Genomic DNA, 21137 nt, shown 5'->3' with positions numbered 1-21137 from the left:
TAAAAACCATAGTACCAGGACTTCCCTGGTGGCTCAGTGGTTAAGAATCCGCCTGCCAATGCAGGGTACACGGGGTTGAGCCCTGGTCTGGGAAGATCTCACATGCCACGGAGCAACGAAGCCTATGCACCACAACTACTGAGCCTGCGCTCTAGAGCCTACGAGCCACAACTATTGAAGCCTGTGCGCCTAGAGCCCGTGCTCTGCCCCAAGAGAAGCCACCGCAATGAGAAGCCCACGCACCGCAACGAAGAGTAGCCCCTGCTCACCGCAACTAGAGAAAGCCTGCGTGCAGCAGTGAAGACCCAATGCAGCCAAAAATAAATAAATAAATTTATTAAAAAAAAAAAACCTAAAAATAAAAACCATAGTACCCATCTCTTCTTACAGATATTTTAAAAGCTATTTCCAGATTAATTTATATAAGCAAATAAGCAATTAGGTCACTTCATACTGTTTTCCATGCCTCCATCATGCAAAGGACTTTTACTAAATTTCCTAAGGCATGCTATCATCAGCAAATATTAAATATCAATAGTAAAAAAAAGTCCTAAAAGTAATAAATTTATCTATTTTAAAGTATATTGAACATTGTTCATTATATCCATGAGTTCCTAGTAAGACTCTGATAAAAAATTATTTTCTGGTCCTAGTATCAGGAAGAGCTGCCCATACAACAGATCTGTATTTATTTTCAGCCCTGTGAATAATTTAATTCAAATGTTCTCAACCATGGGCAATTTTGCCCCCTAGGGGACATCTGGCAATGTCTGGAAACTCTGGTTGTTAAAAACTAGCATCTAGTGGGTTGAGGCTAAAGATGCTATTAAGCTTCCTACAATGCCCTAAACAGTCCCTCACAAGAAAGAATTACAGGGCCCAAAATGTCAACAATTTTGAAAATCCCTAACTTAAGTGATCAAGTTTTTCTTTCATAGACAGAGAGCTCTGATTCAAATCTGTAACCCATCAAAGTATCTAGTTATGCTGTGTGCACATATGATTTATATTTATTAGTCTAATTATATTTTATATTCCATTCCTCTCTGTTTTTCTCTATTCTTTGGCTCTTATTTTTAATTTCTACTTTCATGTTACATTTTACTTATTCTTTTTAATCATACTATTTAATGTTTATGTTTGGAAATGAAACTATAGTAGTTTCTTCTTTTATTTCAAATTCTGATAAAATATGAAGGCTAAAATGTGTAAAATAGCCTACACATCATCAAGATGTCAGGTGGGAAAAAGTTCCTTCCAAATTAGAAAAATTTTATTGGTCAAGGAACATTAGCTTGGCACTTACAACAACATGGACAAGAGTCAGTCAGGTGTTCATCTTTTAAGTAATGAGAATACTGAGAAAATTAATACCATAAAAAAGATTTAAAGGATTTTAAAAATAAGCCTTTAGAACTGAATTATTAGAATTAGTTATAGCCAATGGTTCTACTTAAAGTATCTCCAGTTCTACTTACATTTGGGGAGAAGGATATGAAATGAATTTTAGCCTTGGATTTACTCACACTTAATTAACATATCCTAAAAATCATTAACTTAAACACCAATATTGTTGGTTTTATGTGTTTTAAATGAAAATGAGAAACTACCAGCCAGCAGCTTTATTTCTACTTGGAAAAAATAATAGCTATCATATTCATTAAATAAATGTTTAAAAATCACTGATCTAATAGGAAAAAATGTTTTCACCTTTAAGAAAAGTGAGTATTCATTTCGATCTATATTCTTAAAAGATTAAAGTAAATATCCTGGTTATATTTCAAAATAAATTTTAAAGCTCACCTGAAAGAATGTGTATGCAAAAAGCTACATATCAAACAATATTAATTAGTTGTGCAATACTCAAACAAAAATAAAGGTAATACTGATGTCGAGGTATACTAAACATTCACAGATATAATTTGTATACAAAATTTCTTCATATTATTAAGTTAACTAACAAATCCTACAGAGCCAGTGGTTCAGTACTTTTTCTTTTAAAATAGCAATAATGTTGACAGTAATAGTAGTAATACATATAATTACAAAACACTTAAACAGTGCTTTCTATGTACCAGACATTGTTCTAAACACATAAAAGTTCTTATTGATTTAAAGGACTATGCATCAACTACAAAGCTTTCTATGGTAAAACTGTACTTTAGTACCTACCTAAAACTACACTCAAAATAGTGTCATATGGTTATAGGAGGGTTAGTTATGTGCTTTTTTTTCAGTCTCTTCTTCCTGGCTACCAATCTTCTCTCCCACCACATTGTAAAGGCCAGGCAGGATGAATTCGGGGTGGAATACAGAGATGAAGTGAAATCACCTTGTGAAGTTACCCATATGTGAAAATGGCTGAATCCTGTTCATGACTAAGTTGATAATGGGCCTGGTCGAGGTTTCCATTCTCAGGGCAAGTATAAAGAAGCACTGTGGATTACCCAGGATGGTACTATATATGGTCTCCAAGTTAGGTAGACTAGAACTGGATGGCCTTCACTGAGAGTAAAAGAAAGTAAAAGGACTTTGCCTATTCTCTTCCTCTATGGTATCTTAGCTACAAAACTTCCTAGGAGACTAGCAATAAGTGACTGGTCTATTGCCACTGTCTTCATGTTTGAAAATTTCTTCCATAATTTTATGGGGATGCTAGATGATAAAACATCAAATGGCTTTTTAGAAAACAGATGGCATCTTGGTATTATCTGAGGTCTAATTTATTCTGAAGAATGAGGTAGAAGAACGACAACAAAAAAAAAATCAGAAAACACGAAGGACTAATCACATTATCTATAGCCCCCATGATCATCCAGCAAATGAAGACAGATGTTTTTTATTTTTTTAATAAATTTATTTTATTTATTTTTAATTTTTGGCTGTGTTGAGTCTTCATTGCTACACACGGGCTTTCTCTAGTTGTGGCGAGTGGGGGCTACTCTTCGTTGCAGTGTGCAGGCTTCTCATTGCGGTGGCTTCTCTTGTTGTGGAGCATGGGCTCTAGGCATGCGGGCTTCAGTAGTTGTGGCACATGGGCTCAGTAGTTGTGGCTCGCGGGCTCTAGAGCGCAGGCTCAGTACTTGCGGCGCACGGGCTTAGTTGCTCTACGGCATGTGGTATCTTCCCAGACCAGGGCTCGAACCCGTGTCCCCTGCACTGGCAGGCGGATTCTTAACCACTGCGCCACCAGGGAAGCCCAACAGATGTTTTTTAATCAGCTATAATTATGTTTTAGTCCACACTTGTTGATTTTATCAAAGAATGTGTCTACCTTTCTGGTGCATCATTATACCTCAGTAATACCTTCCCTCTAATAAAACTGCTCACTACAAGTAAGTTCTCAGAAAAAATAATTTTGAGATATTGCCATAATAAGTATGCCTTTTTTCCTAGTTTTTTCCTACATGAATGCCCTCTCCTGACAATATTAATCTATTCAGTCAGTATACCCAAAGTTCTAATGAAGGAATTAAAGATGCTTCATGGGTGAGCCTTAGAAAGTGGGAACTCTGAACGGAATAAATGTAAATAATTTTTACATTTTGTAAATAAACGATTTTTTAAAATGGTAGTAATCTGCAGACTGAAAAAGAAGCAAAGGGCCAGTAAATAGCACCGTATACAATTCTTAAATACTCAATGAGGTTTAAATGTGAATCTGCACTGGTAAAATCGCTCACAAAAATAACCCTGTGAACAAAATATTTTTTGTAAATTTAAGGTATTACATACTTGTGAATGGTAGCTGATATGCAGCAGACAAGTATTGGCTTTCTATGACTAAGTATCATCAGAATACATGTTCAGAAAAGAATCTAACCAGGTATCCATGGTGGCTAACAGAGACTAACAGCCTACTCCTAGCACAGTGGCCAGTTCTCTGGTGTCACATGTCAAAAGTGTTGCTTTAAAACATTAAGCTTCCTGATTTCAAGCTTCTACATAAGCAATACCTCAACAAACAATAAATGATTTTCTAACATTTAATAATCTTTATTTTGGTGGTTCCTTAGCTAAATCAGAAATATGTACAGAGCTCATTTGTTAACAACTGACAGCACAAAATCAATTTTCAATTAACTATAAGTTAAGTAAATTTAGTGTTTGCTCTTTAATACGCAGAAATAACTCTAAAAAGTTATACTGTAGGAAAAAATCTAGGAATTATTAAAACACTACACAACTTATTTCTCAAAATCAAGGGCTTCAGTAAAAATGGAAGGTATGATTTATAGTCACCTATAATGCCCCAAATTATGGTTGCATTCAAAAACAGTGGTAATTTTATGCTTTAATACATACCTAGAAGTGGTGACATATTCTGAAATATACGAAGTAACTCTGGTGTAATACATGGGCTGTTTTCCAAAGTCACTAACCTAGGGGAAAAAAACAGACAATTAAATCACTTTCCATAACCATTAAAGCTATAACTATAAAAAGAACCAAAGATACCCAACTTGACCAGTAATCAAGAAAATATAAATTATAACCAAAACAAGGTACAATTTTACCCCACCAGATCAGCAGAATTTTAAGTGTGACATACCACGTATTGTTAAAGCTATAAAAGTGGGAACTCTTGCATACTGCTAACAACAGTGCAAGTTGATATAATCACTTTGGGAAATAATTATTATCTGGTAATACTGAATATGTACATGTGTATACACCTATGACCTGGCACTATATCTAGGCAGAAATGTGCACAGGGCATAAGGTCTTATACATTTGCTCTAGAAGTCATGCACAAGAATGTTGCATTATTTGAACAAACAAAATGGCAAACGAGTAAATGAATTGTTACAGTCACACCATTAAGCTATTCACTATGGATGAATCTCCAAACAGGAAGCAAAAAAAGTAAGTTAGAACACATATGATACAACTTATATAAAGTTAAAATATACTGTTTAGAGATACACGTGCATATGTGATTTTAAAAGCATTAAAACACAAGAAAGAAAACCAAGGAATGAAAACAAAAAAATCAGTACAGTGGGTTATCCCTGGCATGGATGCAGGAAGATTCAACAAACATGCCACACCATGGGCTTCACAGACATTCCTATTGTTGTATTTCTTACCCAGAGTATGGAAAATTGATTTTCATTTTATGTAAGTTATAAATAATTATAAACAATATGACCTCATATTATTTTGTGTCTATGAAATACTTCACAAATTTTAAATGACAAAATCAGGTAATCTGGGCAGGATATTACACAGGGAAAACCAGCTACCCCCAAAATGAAGTACTTCCAACATGCACAAGCAATGATGTCTTTGACACCTTAACTTGATCAACAGTAACAGGATTTTAAAGAGAAAGACGAATACCATATGATATCACTTATATGTGAAATCTAAAATATGGCACAAATGAACCTATATGCGAACAGAAACAGACTCAGAGACATAGAGAACAGGCTCATGGTTGCCAAGGGGGAGGGGTGTGGGGGAGGGATGGACTGGGAGTCTGGGGTTAGTAGATGCAAACTATTACATACAGAATGGATAAACAACAAGGTGCTACAGGGAACTATATTCAATATCCTGGGATAAACCATAATGGAAAAGAATATAAAAAAGAATGTACATGTGTGTATAACTGAGTCACTTTGGTGTACAGAAGAAATTAACACATTGTAAATCAACTATACTTCAATAAAAAATAAATCTAAGAAACAGCAACAGGGGCTTCCCTGGTGGCGCAGTGGTTGAGAGTCCGCCTGCCGATGCAGGGGACACGGGTTCGTGCCCCGGTCCGGGAAGAGCCCACATGCCACAGAGCGGCTGGGCCCGTGAGCCATGGCCGCTGAGCCTGCGCGTCCGGAGCCTGTGCTCCGCAACGGGAGAGGCCACAGCAGTGAGAGGCCTGCGTACCGCAAAAAAAAAAAAAAAAAACTGAATGGGGTATTTTAATACATCAGGGTCAAGATGAAAAAGCAAAATAATGTGAACTAACAATCTACAAGTTAAAAAGAACAGATATACATGAAAGTCTGCATCTTTGATACTATCATTACTATTTATGTAAATATATTACAAAAATAGATACTATAAGAAGTCACTAAAATTCACATTAAGTTTAAAAAAATTTTACAAGTGGTATGTTATATTTACAATGCAATAAATCCAGGCCTGAACCATATATTTTAATATCAGCAAAAAAATAAACAATGTTGGGTCAAAGAACTCATGAAAAAAAAATCACATAATCAGTCTGAAAAATTTTTCATTGTAAACAAGACCACAAACATCAACTGGTACTGGTAAGCCCTACCAGTTCAAATTTCCATTCCCCAAGATAACTATTTTATACCTTTGTCCCCACAAACCTCTCTCATCTTATAAATACTCCCATTCCAGTCCATGACACTCAAGTGATGACTATACTTCATATTTTGTTGAGAAAACAGAAGCTATTAGATGGAACACCTTCCCATCTCATTCTACTACAATACAGAAACCTATCTTCCTGCCTCGAGTTAAAATGGACGAAATACCCCTGCTGCTATTTAAAGAAAAAAAAAAAAAAATCAACTCCTTCCACTTATGCTGAATCCCATCCCTTCTTGCCTCCTTCAATTATCTCACTCTCTTGAGCCTCATCATACCTCTAGATCTTCATTCCCGCACTAGCCAACTGTTAATGCAATTTCAACACCCTCTTCATAGTAAAAACTTTCAAACAAGCTGTCAATGCTCACAGTCTGTACTTACTTAACTCCAATTCATTCTTCAATCTACTCCAATTCTTCCTTCTGTTCTCACTACTCCACTGAAACCCCTCCTATCATCTCCATTCACTTCTCTGTACACCCTTACAAGGACAATCAGCAACATTTGACATAGTTAACCATTCCCTCTTTTAGGAAATATTCTCTCTTGGCTTGGTTTTCCTCCTATATCATCTCTGATGGCTCCTCGTGTGACCTCAGAATGTATTTTCTTCAGGATTCTGCCCTGAGCACAAGGCTCTCTATCTGCCCTTTTCTTCCTAGGCAATCTCACCAATTCTCAGACTTTATAAATCATACACAACATGCTAACCACTTTACAAACAGTATCTCATGCTCACAACAACCACATAAGGTAGAAATTATTTTCCTCATTTTACAGAAGGCTCACAGAAAATGATTACAAACCTAATGCAGTGGTATACGTGGGATTGGCCACCTATATCTGCTTCCAAATACGACTTCTAACCCGTTAAGAAAATTATATTAAGAAGTGTGTACCCTGATTCTCTAAATAATCTTAGCTTTAATAAATTTGATAAATTTTTAAAATGTATCCTAATGATTTAATTTTGTTTACATATAACGAAAGGCTAGGAAAAAAGAAATTACCATTAGTAGAGCAATGCACTTCTCATGCACTGTTCATATAATGCACTGTTCATATAATCCCTAAAAAATTTATATACCTCTCATTAACACATTAATATACTAAATCTGTAATTATATTGATAAGTATATGAGTCTGCCTCTTTATTATAATATTTTTAATCTTTATGATAGATATCATATACATATGGTTACAGAAAAGTATCTGTGTGCCAGAGATTAATGTTTTAATTTGTAATCTAGAGTAGAAGGTGGCAAACTATAGCTCATGGGCCAAACCAATACCCTTTTTCTGTAAGTGATGTTTTACTGGAGCATAGCCGTGTCCATTTGTTTATATATTGTCTATGACTGTTTTGGTGTTGAAACAGCGGAGTTGAAGAGTTGGGACAGAAAGTACATAGCCTGTGAAGCCTAAAATAATTACTATCTGCTCCTTTAGGGAAAAAGTTTGCCAACCTCTGATCTAGAGTAATCCATCCTGTACGAATAAAAATATATGAATATAAGAGGCTCCAACATATGCTAATTTACAATCATTTAAGTCACTTAAGTTCAAACAACATAACCCAGAAAAGAATATGAGAAACACAAATTGCAAATTAATAAGTATCTACCTTAGTTATGTTTTTAAATTGTTCATCTAGTATTCTGATACAGATCATTAATTTTACCATTTGCATCAAAGACAATTTCTTAGAATCAAAAAACTGTTCATTCCTAGACATCCAAGCAAAACTGAAGGAAGGGAGGGAGGAAGGGAAGAAGGGAGGGAAGGAGTGAGGGAGGGAGATACCACAAATGTTTATTTTTTCTGTGGTTACTTTCTATGATTTGCTTTTTTAATTCCAATACTAGGTTTTTAATTAGAACTTTAAAACCTTTCCTGTATTACTAATTACATCTTAAATAAAGATTGGCCCTGAAGAAAACTGCTGCCATCAGTAAGACGAAGAAAAAAGATTTCTAGTCAATGCTCAGTCTGTACTTACTTAACTCCAATTCATTCATTTCACAGTTTGTAGCTCTGAGATGCCACAGAAACAGGGTTTGTTTGTTTGTTTTTTACCTCTAAACACTATATACTACTTACTCAGTAAAATAATAAGCCAAGACTAAGTAGCATTAACATTTAGGGCTGAGGTATTCTATCTCAGTACTTACTGGGTAAAGTAGTAAGAGGTTGAAAATACCTCAATATCCCCCAAAACATCTCATTTAACACGCTGGAAGTTTTATGTCAATTTTTAGTTTTGATCAAGATTCCCCATTTTACATTACAAATTCCAAAAGAAATTCAGAAATTCAGCTGAGTTCTTACTGAAACTTCCTGTCTAACTTTGACTATTATAAGCCTACACTGAGTGACAGCTGCCAAGAAAAGCTGGAGCTATGTATTATGCTACCCAGTTCAGGGAAACTGACTTTATGTTTTTTGTTTTTAAATGCTGAGTTTTTAAGCCCTATTACATGACCTCTGCTTTATTGCCATGAGTAGGGAAGGCCAGGAAAATAAATAAATAAGATCCACGGTATCAAGTTTTTCCTCTTACCATAATTCTAAACCATCTTCCAGAAGATAAACATGTGGAGGCTGGGAAACATCTGTACTCAGTTGAATAACTGGGAGCAGGAAAGGGTACAGGTTCTTGCTGTCTGCTCCTAATCCCTATGGGAAGTATAAATAAAACTTAACATAAGATACTCTAAGGTCCCACCTCCCACCAAAAAATCACCTATCATATTTAAAAGCCCTAAAACCAACTTACAAAAAATCAATCAATCAGATTTTAAAAGAATGGTTCTAATTATAAGCACTACTAAAACAAAATGAGTTCTGTTTACAATTGGAAAAAATATTATTCAATTGCCTAATGGTAGTAAAACCATATACACCAAAGCTGCACACATCTGTTCATTTTAAGAGATTCCTCATATAAATATTTATTTTTCCTTCTCTGACAACTGAAGAGGTGTTAACAATGATGTAGTAAATTCTACAAATTATCTCACCTAAATAAGCTAAAATGAACCCAATCTACATGTTCATCAGTAAGATAATTAAATTATGATACCTTCATATTCTAGAATACTGAGTAGCCATGAAAAAGGATTAGGCATGGAATGAAAACAATCTCAAAAATAATGACAAATTGGGATTAAAAAGAAATGTATATAACAATTCCACATGCCAAACTATTTTTTTAAATAGCTATGTATCTGATATGAAGATACACGCATAAAAATGTTTCTTGGGAGCAAACAGAAAAAACTGTTAACACTAGTTAAATATGGATATTGGAAAAGGATGTTGCAAGGTAAAAGGAGTCTTTTTTTAATGTGTGCATGTTTTTTAACGAAGAATTTCTGCTAAAATTTTTAATGAATTAAGAATACAAAGACGGGGCTTCCCTGGTGGCGCAGTGGTTGAGAGTCCGCCTGCTGATGCAGGGGACACAGGTTCGTGCCCTGGTCCGGGAAGACCCCACGTGCCGCGGAGCGGCTGGGCCCGTGAGCCATGGCCACTGAGCCTGCGCTCCGCAATGGGAGAGGCCACAACAGTGAGAGGCCTGTGTACCGCAAAAAAAAAAAAAGAATACAAAGATGGAAGAAGAGGGGGTTTTAATTTAAAATTCTACTTTGACTAATTACTGTCTTATGGAGGTTGACTCAGTATATCACACTAAATCTAAGCACTTTGAAAGAAACAAAAAGGATAGAAAGTCAATTTTTAATTCATAATAATCTCTGTAATCTGATAAACACAGAAAGGAAACCAAACTATCAAACACCTCCTCACTTAGAAAATAATTCAGATGTCAATATAGTTGACATATAATTACAATGCAACAAAATACATATATATTCCCCTTTTGATGACATATATATGTGTATATATATATGAATTTTTAACAGTGAGGTATAGATACTTCAGTGGAAATACATAAAGCTTATCCTGAAATATGTTAAGTTTGGCCCTTTCTATAACTAAGCATCAGTTGAAAGACTTTATTAAAGATTTTTCCAAAGGAAGAGATTTATAAAAATGTCACATTTCATAAAGTAGTAAATTGGGCCTTAAAATTCAGTTAAATTTCACTCTCCATAGCTCAATTCTTAACAGAACAAAAAAAAGAAAAAACATGAAGAAAAACTAGTCAAGTTCATTTTTAATATCAAGTAGACTTAATATTCCTAGGAATGTCAGAATCTACTTACTTAGTGCACATTCCAATGAGCACAGTATGCTAGCATTAGCAAAACTAAAGTAAGCAACTGCTAAAAACATAAGACTCTCTCAGTTAAAGCCTGAAGAAATTTACCTTTGTAATCTAGTGGCTTGAAGAATGTGTCCAATCCCAAATATGCAGCTTTAAGTAAATTTATTTGAACATTCTTTCAATCCACAACTGTAACTGTAAGACACTGTCTACAATACTATGAAATAATTACAGTTAGAGCTACAAGATGTTGTCTACAATACTATGAAAGCTCAAAAATAAAGTCATCAGTTATTAATAAAATTATCATAAATGCTTGAAGGGGGAAATCATATTGTACTATAATTACGTAAAACATAAAAGGAATTTAAAATTAGGTGAAAGGTATAAGGAAATCTCTCTGTACAATCTTTGCAACTGCCTGTGAATCTATAATTTAAGCTAAGAGGGGAGAAAAGTACAACACTCTCTAAAACTTGCTATTTCTCAGGTTATTGTCTTTGGTTCCCTTCTCATGTCCCATGTACATGCTGATAATGTCCAAATCTATTATCTCCAACCAAAACCTCTGAACTTCAGATACCCCAAATGACAGAGGACATCATCACCCAGAAGGCATCTCAAACTCTCAAGTATACCAGTGAACCAACTCATTGTCTTCCTAAAAAAAATGGTTCCTCTTCCTGCATTTCCTAACTCAAGTGACATGAATCACTACCTATCTAGAAATAAATTATATCACAACTACCTCCTGGTTCTTCCTCCTCCTCACTCCCAATCTAAACAATCCTTAATTCTATCTCCCTAATATTTTTCAAATTTTTCCCCTTCTTTCCGTGGCTTTACTTCAGGTCATCATCTCTTTCATGGTTAACAGAAGAGCCTCCCAACTATTTCCTTGACCTTGGTTTAACTCCATTCCAAACCAGTGTCCCCACTGGTACACTGATTACCTTTCTAAAATACAAAGGATAACATTTCTTCCTCTGAACTTCAAGAGATGTTCTTTATGCCTTCCTAACCAGACCCCCCACACCCAAGCTCAGGACTCTATGTTGCAGCTATACCAAACAACTCCGTACCAGAAATCACTGTTAACTTCCGCAGAAAGCTGACAGACTTAACACATGCATTTACTACTGTGCTCTCCCAAGATCCACTAAAAGGATATATGAGGATGTGCTTTTAAAGACCTAAAACCATAAGTACAAAGACAGCATAAGAAGAGATAAAAGCAACTCATTTTTGGAAGCGGGAAAGAAAAACAGATTTAGCAGACTCAGAAAATGAAAGCTCAAAGCCAGCAGTGAAAAAGGGCAAGAAACCACCTGATTTATATCACAGAAACTCCAAAAGACTCAGGAACTGATAGCTCAAGGTATTTTGGGAAGGGGAAGTTGAAGAGGAGGTATTAAAAATAATAGGACCTCTAGAAGGTATTTTAAAAGACATCTGATGACAAGATCTCATCCAAGTGCAACAGTCAACAACTGGCCCTCTCCTGAACCCAGTATAGAACTGGCCATTTATTTTCTGGTTAAGTAAAACAAATCGTCTAAAGATAGGGAGATATCAGGTAATCAAGACTAAGGATACTATATAAAACAGGGAGATATAACGTAACAGACGGGAGACTGATTGATCTTTCACTAAGGAAAGATCTGAAAAACACGGAACCAAAACATCTGTCCCATACAAAAAAAACCTCCAGCTAGATTATCCTAAAGAAAAAATCCACAATCAGCAAGCTTCGCATACATACTTAACCCTTCCAATTAGCTTTTTAGTGCTCACTCTTAAATTTATACAGACAAAATGTTGATATAGCTCTTTTAGTTGGGTGATGGCTACCTAACGATTCATTATACTGTTCTTCCTTCTTTTGTACATGCTTCAAATTTTCACAAGGGAAAAAAAAAAAGCAGGCAACCAAGGATCAACATATAAGATTAAAATATCTAATATGAAGAACAGAACAATAAAATAGAAAACAGCAACTTGAAGGAAACAGAGACCACACATAGAGATGAAAGCTTAGAAGAATACATCATTAATATCCTTGTCAGAATAAAAGATAACATTGTATTCATGAAAAAAAAAATGAAATGCTGTAAAATGATTATTCAACAATACAAAAAAGAACTCATCGAAGGGGGAGGGGAAAAATAGGATATGGGATGAAGAGACACAAACATGTATAAAATAATCAATAAGGATATATTACACAGCACAGAGAAATATAGCCATTACTCTGTAATAACTTTAAATGGAGTATAATCTATAAAAATATTGAACTATGTTGTACACCTGAAATTAATATAATATTGTAAATCAACTATACTTCAATAAAAACAAATAAAAATTTTTTAACTTAAAAAGAAAGAACTCATAGACATTAAAAATATTATAGCAGGAAAGAAAAACTCAATAAAAAGGGTGAATGATAAAGCTGAAGAAATACCCCAGAAAGTAGAGCAAAAGGACAAAGAGAAGAAAAAGCAGAAATGAAGAAAGATACAGGGCTGGTTCATTCATCTATCATCTAAGTAATAAGAAGTTCAGAAAGAGACAAAAGAAAAACATGAAGGTGCAGAAATAATCAACAAAAAACAATAGACTTATCTAGAACCCAAGAACACGAGTTTCCAGTTTACAATATACACCACATGTCCAGAACAGTGGAATAAAAATACACCCACATCATCATGAAATTGAAAACAGGAACACAGAGAAGATCATACAAGTTGTCAAAGGGAAAGGAGAGATGAAACATTCAAGAAACGAGAATTAAAATGGCTCAGGATTCCTAAAAGCAACTCTAGAAGCTAGAAGACAAAGGAAAAATGCCTCTAAAATTTTGAGGGATAATCTAGAATTTTACACTCAGCCAAACTATCAGTCAATGTGAAAGCTGTAAGACATTTTCACACATGCAAAATCTGAAGAAAACTTACCTCCCATGTACCTTTTGCAAAATGCCACTGGCATTCATGGGCTCCAACAGAAAGAGGAAGTAAAACAAGGAAGAAGACAGGTACAGAAAACAGGCATCCTATAGAAAGGATAGGCAAGAAGAACCCCTTAGATGACACTGAAAGGGGATCCAGTTATAACAGCTGTGAACAAACAGAGAGTAAAGCCAGGCCAGACTAAAGCACGTAAGAATCTTCCAGATTCCAAGATGATGAAAGTAATAAAATACCTGATGTGTGTAAACACACTGAGGGAATATTTAGATAACAAGTGGAGAGAATGGATTCAGTTACACAGAAAACTAAATATAGCAGGCAGAATACTAAGATGACCACCTATGATTCTTAACCCCAGTTGTACACACACCATTTGCCAGTTATTCATTCAAGTGCTAATTTAGATATTACTTTACAGATGTGATTAAGGTCCCAAACTGAACGACCTTATGACAGGAAAATTATACACGTAAGCCTGACCTAACCACATGAATCCTTTAAAAGAGAGTTTTCTTTAGTTACTTGCATAAAAGAAAGTTAGAGATTCAAAGTCTGAGGGGATTTGACAGCCAAGAATCTCCCCACTGCTGACGCTGAAGATGGAAGGGGCCATGTATCAAGGAATGTGGCTGGACTCTAGGAACTGAGAGGTGCCCCAGCTGACAGACAGCAAGTACACTGGGACCTCAGTCCTACAGATCAAGGAATTGAACTCTGCCAACAAGGGGACTGACTATAAAGACAAGTCTTCCTCAAAGTCTGCAGGGGAGAACTTAGCCTGGCAGACACCTCAATTTCAGCCTGTCAGACCCTGATCAAAGAGTACAGACAAGGTGTGCTGGACCTCTGATCTACCGAACTATAAGTTATTTTGGATGTTGTTTTAAGCCACTACTTTTGTGATAATTTGTTACACAGTAATAGAAAACTTATAAACTAAGCAAACAAATTATTATATAGGAGTGAAGATTAGGAGGATGGTTGTACAATAAAGAAAATTAACCATAACATAATGATATATGCCTTCAATAGCCTTTATATAGTCACACAAATAAAAACACTAAATAATGACGTAATTTAAATTACAATCTAACTATATTGGGAGGATGGGAGGAATAGGAGTCATACAGAGGGAAATGAAAGAATTAAAATTTCATCTTCTAAACAGGGTGGTCAAGAGATAATGCCTAAAATGCTTAAATCAAGAATGAACAATATAAGTATGTTACTTAGAGCTAGAGATAAAAAACCAAAGAGACAGGGCTATAAGTGTTGAAAGTAGATTCCTCCACCAAATAGGAAATGGATATACTGCTACTTTTCATAAAAAGTCTTCAAGAACTGACTCCTTAACCTATCTACATACAAAACTAATCAATACATAAACTCAAGGGCTTCCCTGGTGGCGCAGTGGTTGAGAGTCCGCCTGCCGATGCAGGGGACACGGGTTCGTGCCCCGATCTGGGAAGATCCCACATGCCACAGAGCGGCTAGGCCCGTGAGCCATGGCCACTGAGCCTGCGCGTCCAGAGCCTGTGCTCCACAACTGGAGATGCCACAACAGTGAGAAGCCCGCGTACCGGAAAAAAAAAAAAAAAAAAAAATTTATATATATATATATATATATATATATATATATATATATATATATATAAATAAACTCAAAAAAAAAAAGTATCCCATTCTCACATGTCCAGGGGGCTTTACATATGCTGGTCAATTTGTTTAAAATATCTTTACCACTCTCATCCCTGAACCACCGTATCTCATTAACACCTCTTGTTCAACACTATTTGGGTATCACCTATGAAGGAAGCCTTCCCTGATGTCCCACCTCACCCTCCAGTCTAAGATGGGTAACCTACCAAGTGCCCCACAGCATCATGTTCTTATTGCTAACAGAGCACTTAGCTATTCAGTCTTCCCCTAGACAGCCACATTCACAAAGAGCTTGCCCTATTCATTTCTGCATCCCAGTGCCTAGTACCATGTATTGCATATTGCAGCTGTTCAAAAAATCTTTATTCAATGAATGAATGCCTACTTCCACTGAGGCCAACTACTGCAGACGAGTAAGTTTATTTTCATCCATTATTACACTCCTCAGTCAGAGACTATCAGTCTGGGTTCCCAGAATTTAAAAAATGAAAACAAAAATATACAAATACCTACACTAATATCTGCCTATTAAATTTTAAAATTCAAAGGGTGGCTTGTACACGAACTATATTTCAATAAATAAATAAATAAAAATAAAGTCAAAAGATGAATTGTTTTCCATGAAAGGAAACTTACGTATAACCCTAGTATAATCTTCTCAAAGGACTGAAAAACTTATTTTTTTAAACACTTTTTTTTTTTAAATAGATTTATTTATTTATTTCTGGCTGCGTTGGCTCTTATTTGCTGTGCGCGGGCTTTCTCTAGTTGCGGTGAGCAGGGGCTACTCTTTGTTGCACTGCGCGGGCTTCTCATTGTGGTGGCTTCTCTTTGTTGCTGAACACGGGGTCTACGTGTGTGGGCTTCAGTAGCTGTGGTTCACGGGCTCTAGAGCGCAGGCTCAGTAGTTGTGGCGCACGGTCTTAGTTGCCCCATGGCATGTGGAATCTTCCCGGACCAGGGCTCAAACCCGTGTCCCCTGCACCGGCAGGCGGATTCTTAACCACTGCGCCACCAGGGAATCCCCTGAAAAACTTATTTTAAGCTAGTCTCAATTTTAATATTAAATGTTATATGCTTTCTCTAGGAAGGGCAGATGATTACTTAGACGGAGGTTTGTATCCCTGGCCTATACAAATACACAGGGTACTTAAATGTCAGGATTAAAGAAAAAGGTCCTATATACTCCAAACATTCCATGCAAGTTACTATGGCTTCCTAAGATTTCCTGAGGTAACATTGCCTGAAGAGACACACCTCCCTCACAAAAATTGAGTCTAAAAACAAATTTGGCAGGGATATAAAGCAAAAGATATGGCGATCACTCTTTGTTCTGACACTTACATGAGCAATCTCAGGCTACTTGTTAACCTTCTCGTAGCCTTTCTATCCCCATCTATAAAAGGGATATAATTTTTCAGGATAATCACAAGAATTAAAGGATAGACAAGAAGAGATGCTAGGCCAGACATTTATTAAAAAGAAAGTACTTTAAAAAAAATTTTGTATCACTAATCAAGTATCTAAAGCTGCCTCAGGAATTTGTAACTGCAAAACTCATCCATAAATATTTAGTGAAAGAATGAATTTATGTTTCAAAAAAGTACCAAGGTAACAGAGAAAGGTTTTTTTAAAACTAATATTAGACAGGGTTTTTTTTAACTTATTAGAACATTTCATAGTATTAATTCTTAATTTCAAAAGAGAACTCCCCATTGGAAAAAATCTATCAAACTTTGGGGCAAGGCAGTAAAAATCACTTGTGCATCCCTGTAGCCAGATATTCTAAGTCTTGGCATTAAGTGCTTTCCTCACCATACTCTCACCATCAGACTATAATTCACTATAACAGTTCAAATGAGGACTACAGTCCCATCTCTCTCTCTCTCTCTCTCTTTCTCTCTCTCTGAAATTTTAGGGTCCTCTCTTCCTGCTGCACATCCCCATACCTCAAAGGCAAGATACTGAAAATCAAATTCATTCCTTCCCTCAAAAGCAATTCACCTGTTTTTCTGCCTTCCCAATATGTGAAAGGGAAAATTTTTATATTAAATCAAGGAAAGAGAGTGAAAATGGAGAGTAACTTTATGCATAAGAGTTCTGAATACCAGGGAAGCTGCATGCAAAGAACAAGTGACTGACTGCACAAATCACAAGTCTACCATCATTGGGGAAAACTACATCCAGTGAAAGAAATCGTCTTTTAAAAGTAGAGAATATTTTTATGTCAAAAAATGCCCATAGTAAACATATAAAAGGTATTTTTAAACTGTTTAGATCACACATGAGACAAATGTAAGACCTTTTACTATCACTGACAAAAACCACATGAAAACAGTAAAAAAATTTTAAAGAAGAAAAAATACTAAACTAAGAAACTGTGGAGAAGTAACTTACCTGAACAAGATGAATAAGTGTTGTCAAAATAGCACATCTCAACATATTGTGTTCTTCACTCTGCTTCCAAAGAAGAGGCAAATACTGTACCAAACACCCTACGTATGGTCGTATCTATCACAACAGGAGTAGAGGAAGCAAAAGAATTATATTAGTAAAGAAGGCGACTTACTTCAAGAAACACTGACAGACTTAATAGGTCCCAGGCAGCAAATATTTAATATTTACTAGATGTAATGTATTAAGCACATATCCTTTTAAAGATAAATTAGACATTACATAGAGACACAAAGCTCCATGGTAAATATTAACAATTTTAAACAAGTACCAAATTTATTGCATGAAATAAAATTTAGGAATAGAAAACAACATACTGAAGCCAGTTATTTCTTTAGAATTTAATAGAAAATGCTGTTACATCCTGGTTCTTTTTAATAAAACAGATTATCTAATTGGATACTATACTGTCTTAAAAAGAGTTAGCACTTACTCATTCATTCAACAATTACCTAATGGCATCTTCAAAGTATCAGGCCCTGAAGACTAGGCACCAAAAAGAAGAGGATATAAAGGTAGACACACAAATCCTTACAATGAAAAACAATAAATGCAAGGTGAAGGTGTTCACAAGGTATGGTAGAAACACAGGAGAAGAAACTCCTCTTCAAAGGATAAAACTGTTAACTCCACTATGGATTAAGCTCACCAGTTTTAAAAATATGCCCTTAAGCACAGCACAGCTTGACATTGAGCTTTTTGGAAAATGAAATGGATCCACACAGAAAATGGACACAGTGCTCCAGCTTCAGGCTTACAGTCACACAGTATTTGGAACTGATCTGATGAGAGTACCCTTGGTGATAAAAAGAAGTACTAGACTTTCACAGCTTGAGTACTATCTATCAATCCCACGGATTAAAATTTAAAAAAATGCTCCCAAAAAGAGTACGAGTTTCTTTATTCTGCTTATAGAACGTCATACACTAAAAGGGTAGCCAGAAAAAACTGTAGGATTTCTTCCCCCCGGGTTTGGGGGAGGAGGTACAGAAAGATAAGAAGTTAAACATTTGCCTAAATATTTCAGTGAGATAAAACTGAATAAATATTAAGAGACTATTTACATATAAATTCTCAATCATACTATTAAAATATTTATTGAGCACTTAATTTTGCTGAGCACTTAATTTTGCTAAGTGCTCTATCTCAAAGATCCCTCCAATTAATTTATAAAGGCAAACCAATTAACACATAAAGACACAGGTTTCAGAGTACCTAATGCATTCATATTCAACTAAAAGCAGCATATAACAGCATGTTCTACTGATAAGGAAAATAAACCAGCTTTTGTTTTGAACAAATTAGAGAGAATACTTTCTAAGGCATGGAAGAAAGGAAGTATATGCTATGAATTATAGATAGGGTAAGTAATAAAACCAAAGCACCCAATTACATTTGAAAGTCATGAAATATTTATATCCCAGTCCTAGTTATTCATTAGAATATATGATGTTCTAAATTAAAATTAATGCTTCAAAGACACTATTTCAAAAATCACTCATAGATTCAGTGTTGCAAAAGACAAAAAAAGAGTTAGCGAATCATCAAAAAATCTACAAACAATAAATGCTGGAGAGGGTGTGGAGAAAAGGGATCCCTCTTGCACTGTTGGTGGGAATGTAAATTGATACAGCCACTATGGAGAACAGTATGGAGGTTCCTTAAAAAATTAAAAATAGAACTACCATACGACCCAGCAATCCCACTACTGGGCATATACCCTGAGAAAACCATTAATTCAAAAAGAGTCATGTACCACAATGTTCATTGCAGCACTATTTACAATAGCCAGGACATGGAAGCAACCTAAGTGTCCATCAACAGATGAATGGATAAAGAAGATGTGGCACATATATACAATGGAATATTACTCAGCCATAAAAAGAAATGAAATTGAGTTATTTGTAGTGAGGTGGATGGACCTAGAGTCTGTCATACAGAGTGAAGTAAGTCAGAAAGAGAAGAACAAATGCTGTATGCTAACACATATATATGGAATCTAAAAAAAAAAAAAAAAAAGGTTCTGAAGAACCTAGGGGCAGACATAGAGAATGGACTTTAGGACACAGTGAGGGGGAAGGGTAAGCTGGGACGAAGTGGCATGAGAGAGTGGCATGGACATATATATATATACACTACCAAGTGTAAAACAGATAGCTAGTGAGAAGCAGTCACATAGCACAGGGAGATCAGCTCCATGCTTTGCGACCACCTGGAGGGGTGGCATAGGGAGGGTGGGAGGGAGACGCAAGAGGGAGGAGATATGGGGATATATGTATACGTATAGCTGATTCACTTTGTTATACAGTAGAAACTAACACACCATTGTAAAGCAATTATACTCCAATAAAGATGTTAAAAAAAAAAAAGGGCTGGCGATTAGAAAACAAAGTGATGACATGAAAGCCAAACACATTCCCTTAGGGCAGGAGGAAGGTGGTTAAAAAATACATTATTAGGGCAACTGAGGAAATCTGAATATGGACTTGATATTAGAAAATAGTACTACATCAATGTTAAGTCCTCTGAATCTAATCATGGTTATAATTAAGAAGGAGAGGTCTAATATACTGGGTGAAGTGTCATGATGAAATTAGGTGAAGAATATATGGGTAGTGATTTACTGCAACTTATCTGTACATTTAAAATTTTTCAATGAAATGATGCGAAATAAAAAATACTACGCATATACATTCTGAAAATGATTATAACATGAGTTTTTTGGTAGACCAATTATCAGTTATTTATATAATATTTAAAAAACACGTGGAATTAAGAATGTTTTATAGACATTGGGCTAAATAACCCTGTAACAGAAACTGAACCGCAAGCATTAAACAATTGAGACGAAACAGCTCTCATCTTTTGGCACTTCTCCAAAGAAAACAGAATGGGGGGCTGGGGGGGTGCCTACTATGAGCATTATAATTATACTCTTATGAGTTAGTTCATTCTAGATAGGGAGATACCCACTTTCATTCATAACACATTAAGAAAAACGTGATATATACACTACTGTGTATAAAATCAATAACTAATGAGAACCTACTGTATAGCACAGGGAACTCTACTCAGTGCTCTGGGGTGACCTAAATGGGAAGGAAATCTAAAAAAGAGGGGATATGTGTATACGTATGACTGATTCACTTTGCTGTATAGCAAGAAACTAACACAACATTGTAAAGCAACCATACTCCAATAAAAATTAATTTTAAAAAAGGGGAGAAAAATACTTTGAGACAATTAAAAAGAAAGAAAAACATGTGAAAATCAAATATGTGACAGCCTAAAAAATGTTTTAGCAAAGGTTCCATTCACAGGGGAATTTAAAAAGTAAGTCTCTAATGAAACCTCATTTTAGGTAACATTTTCAACCGAACATTTACTATTTCACGCTGGCCCTTTAATTTTTAATTTTGTTCTTTTCCTTTAGAAATGCTTAAGTCCAAAGACTATCTACCTGACATTACACCTGATGA

The 21137-nt window shown here is 35.5% G+C and overlaps 1 protein-coding gene across 8 annotated transcripts in view; it reads right to left on the bottom strand.

Moving 5' to 3' along the window:
• The window catches only part of IPO11 (importin 11), a 249969-nt gene that overhangs the window by 133813 nt on the left and 95019 nt on the right, over nucleotides 1–21137 (bottom strand). For all 8 annotated transcript variants that reach the window (XR_010941971.1, XM_067730786.1, XM_067730785.1 and 5 more), the window contains 3 exons: nucleotides 17602–17715; nucleotides 8909–9024; nucleotides 4306–4382 (listed from right to left, as the gene is read on the bottom strand). Coding sequence is in view for 7 of the 8 variants with exons in the window: in XM_067730786.1 (XP_067586887.1) it covers nucleotides 4306–4382; nucleotides 8909–9024; nucleotides 17602–17715 (307 nt within the window). In the remaining variant the exon portion in view is untranslated. The remainder of the gene's footprint in view (nucleotides 1–4305; nucleotides 4383–8908; nucleotides 9025–17601; nucleotides 17716–21137) is intronic.

This window comes from Pseudorca crassidens, chromosome 3 (genome assembly GCF_039906515.1).
Source record: "Pseudorca crassidens isolate mPseCra1 chromosome 3, mPseCra1.hap1, whole genome shotgun sequence".
In the NCBI taxonomy this organism is placed as follows: Eukaryota; Metazoa; Chordata; class Mammalia; order Artiodactyla; family Delphinidae; genus Pseudorca; species Pseudorca crassidens.
Note: the sequence above shows the minus strand (reverse complement) of the source record. Positions and strands in the feature narration are given on the sequence as shown.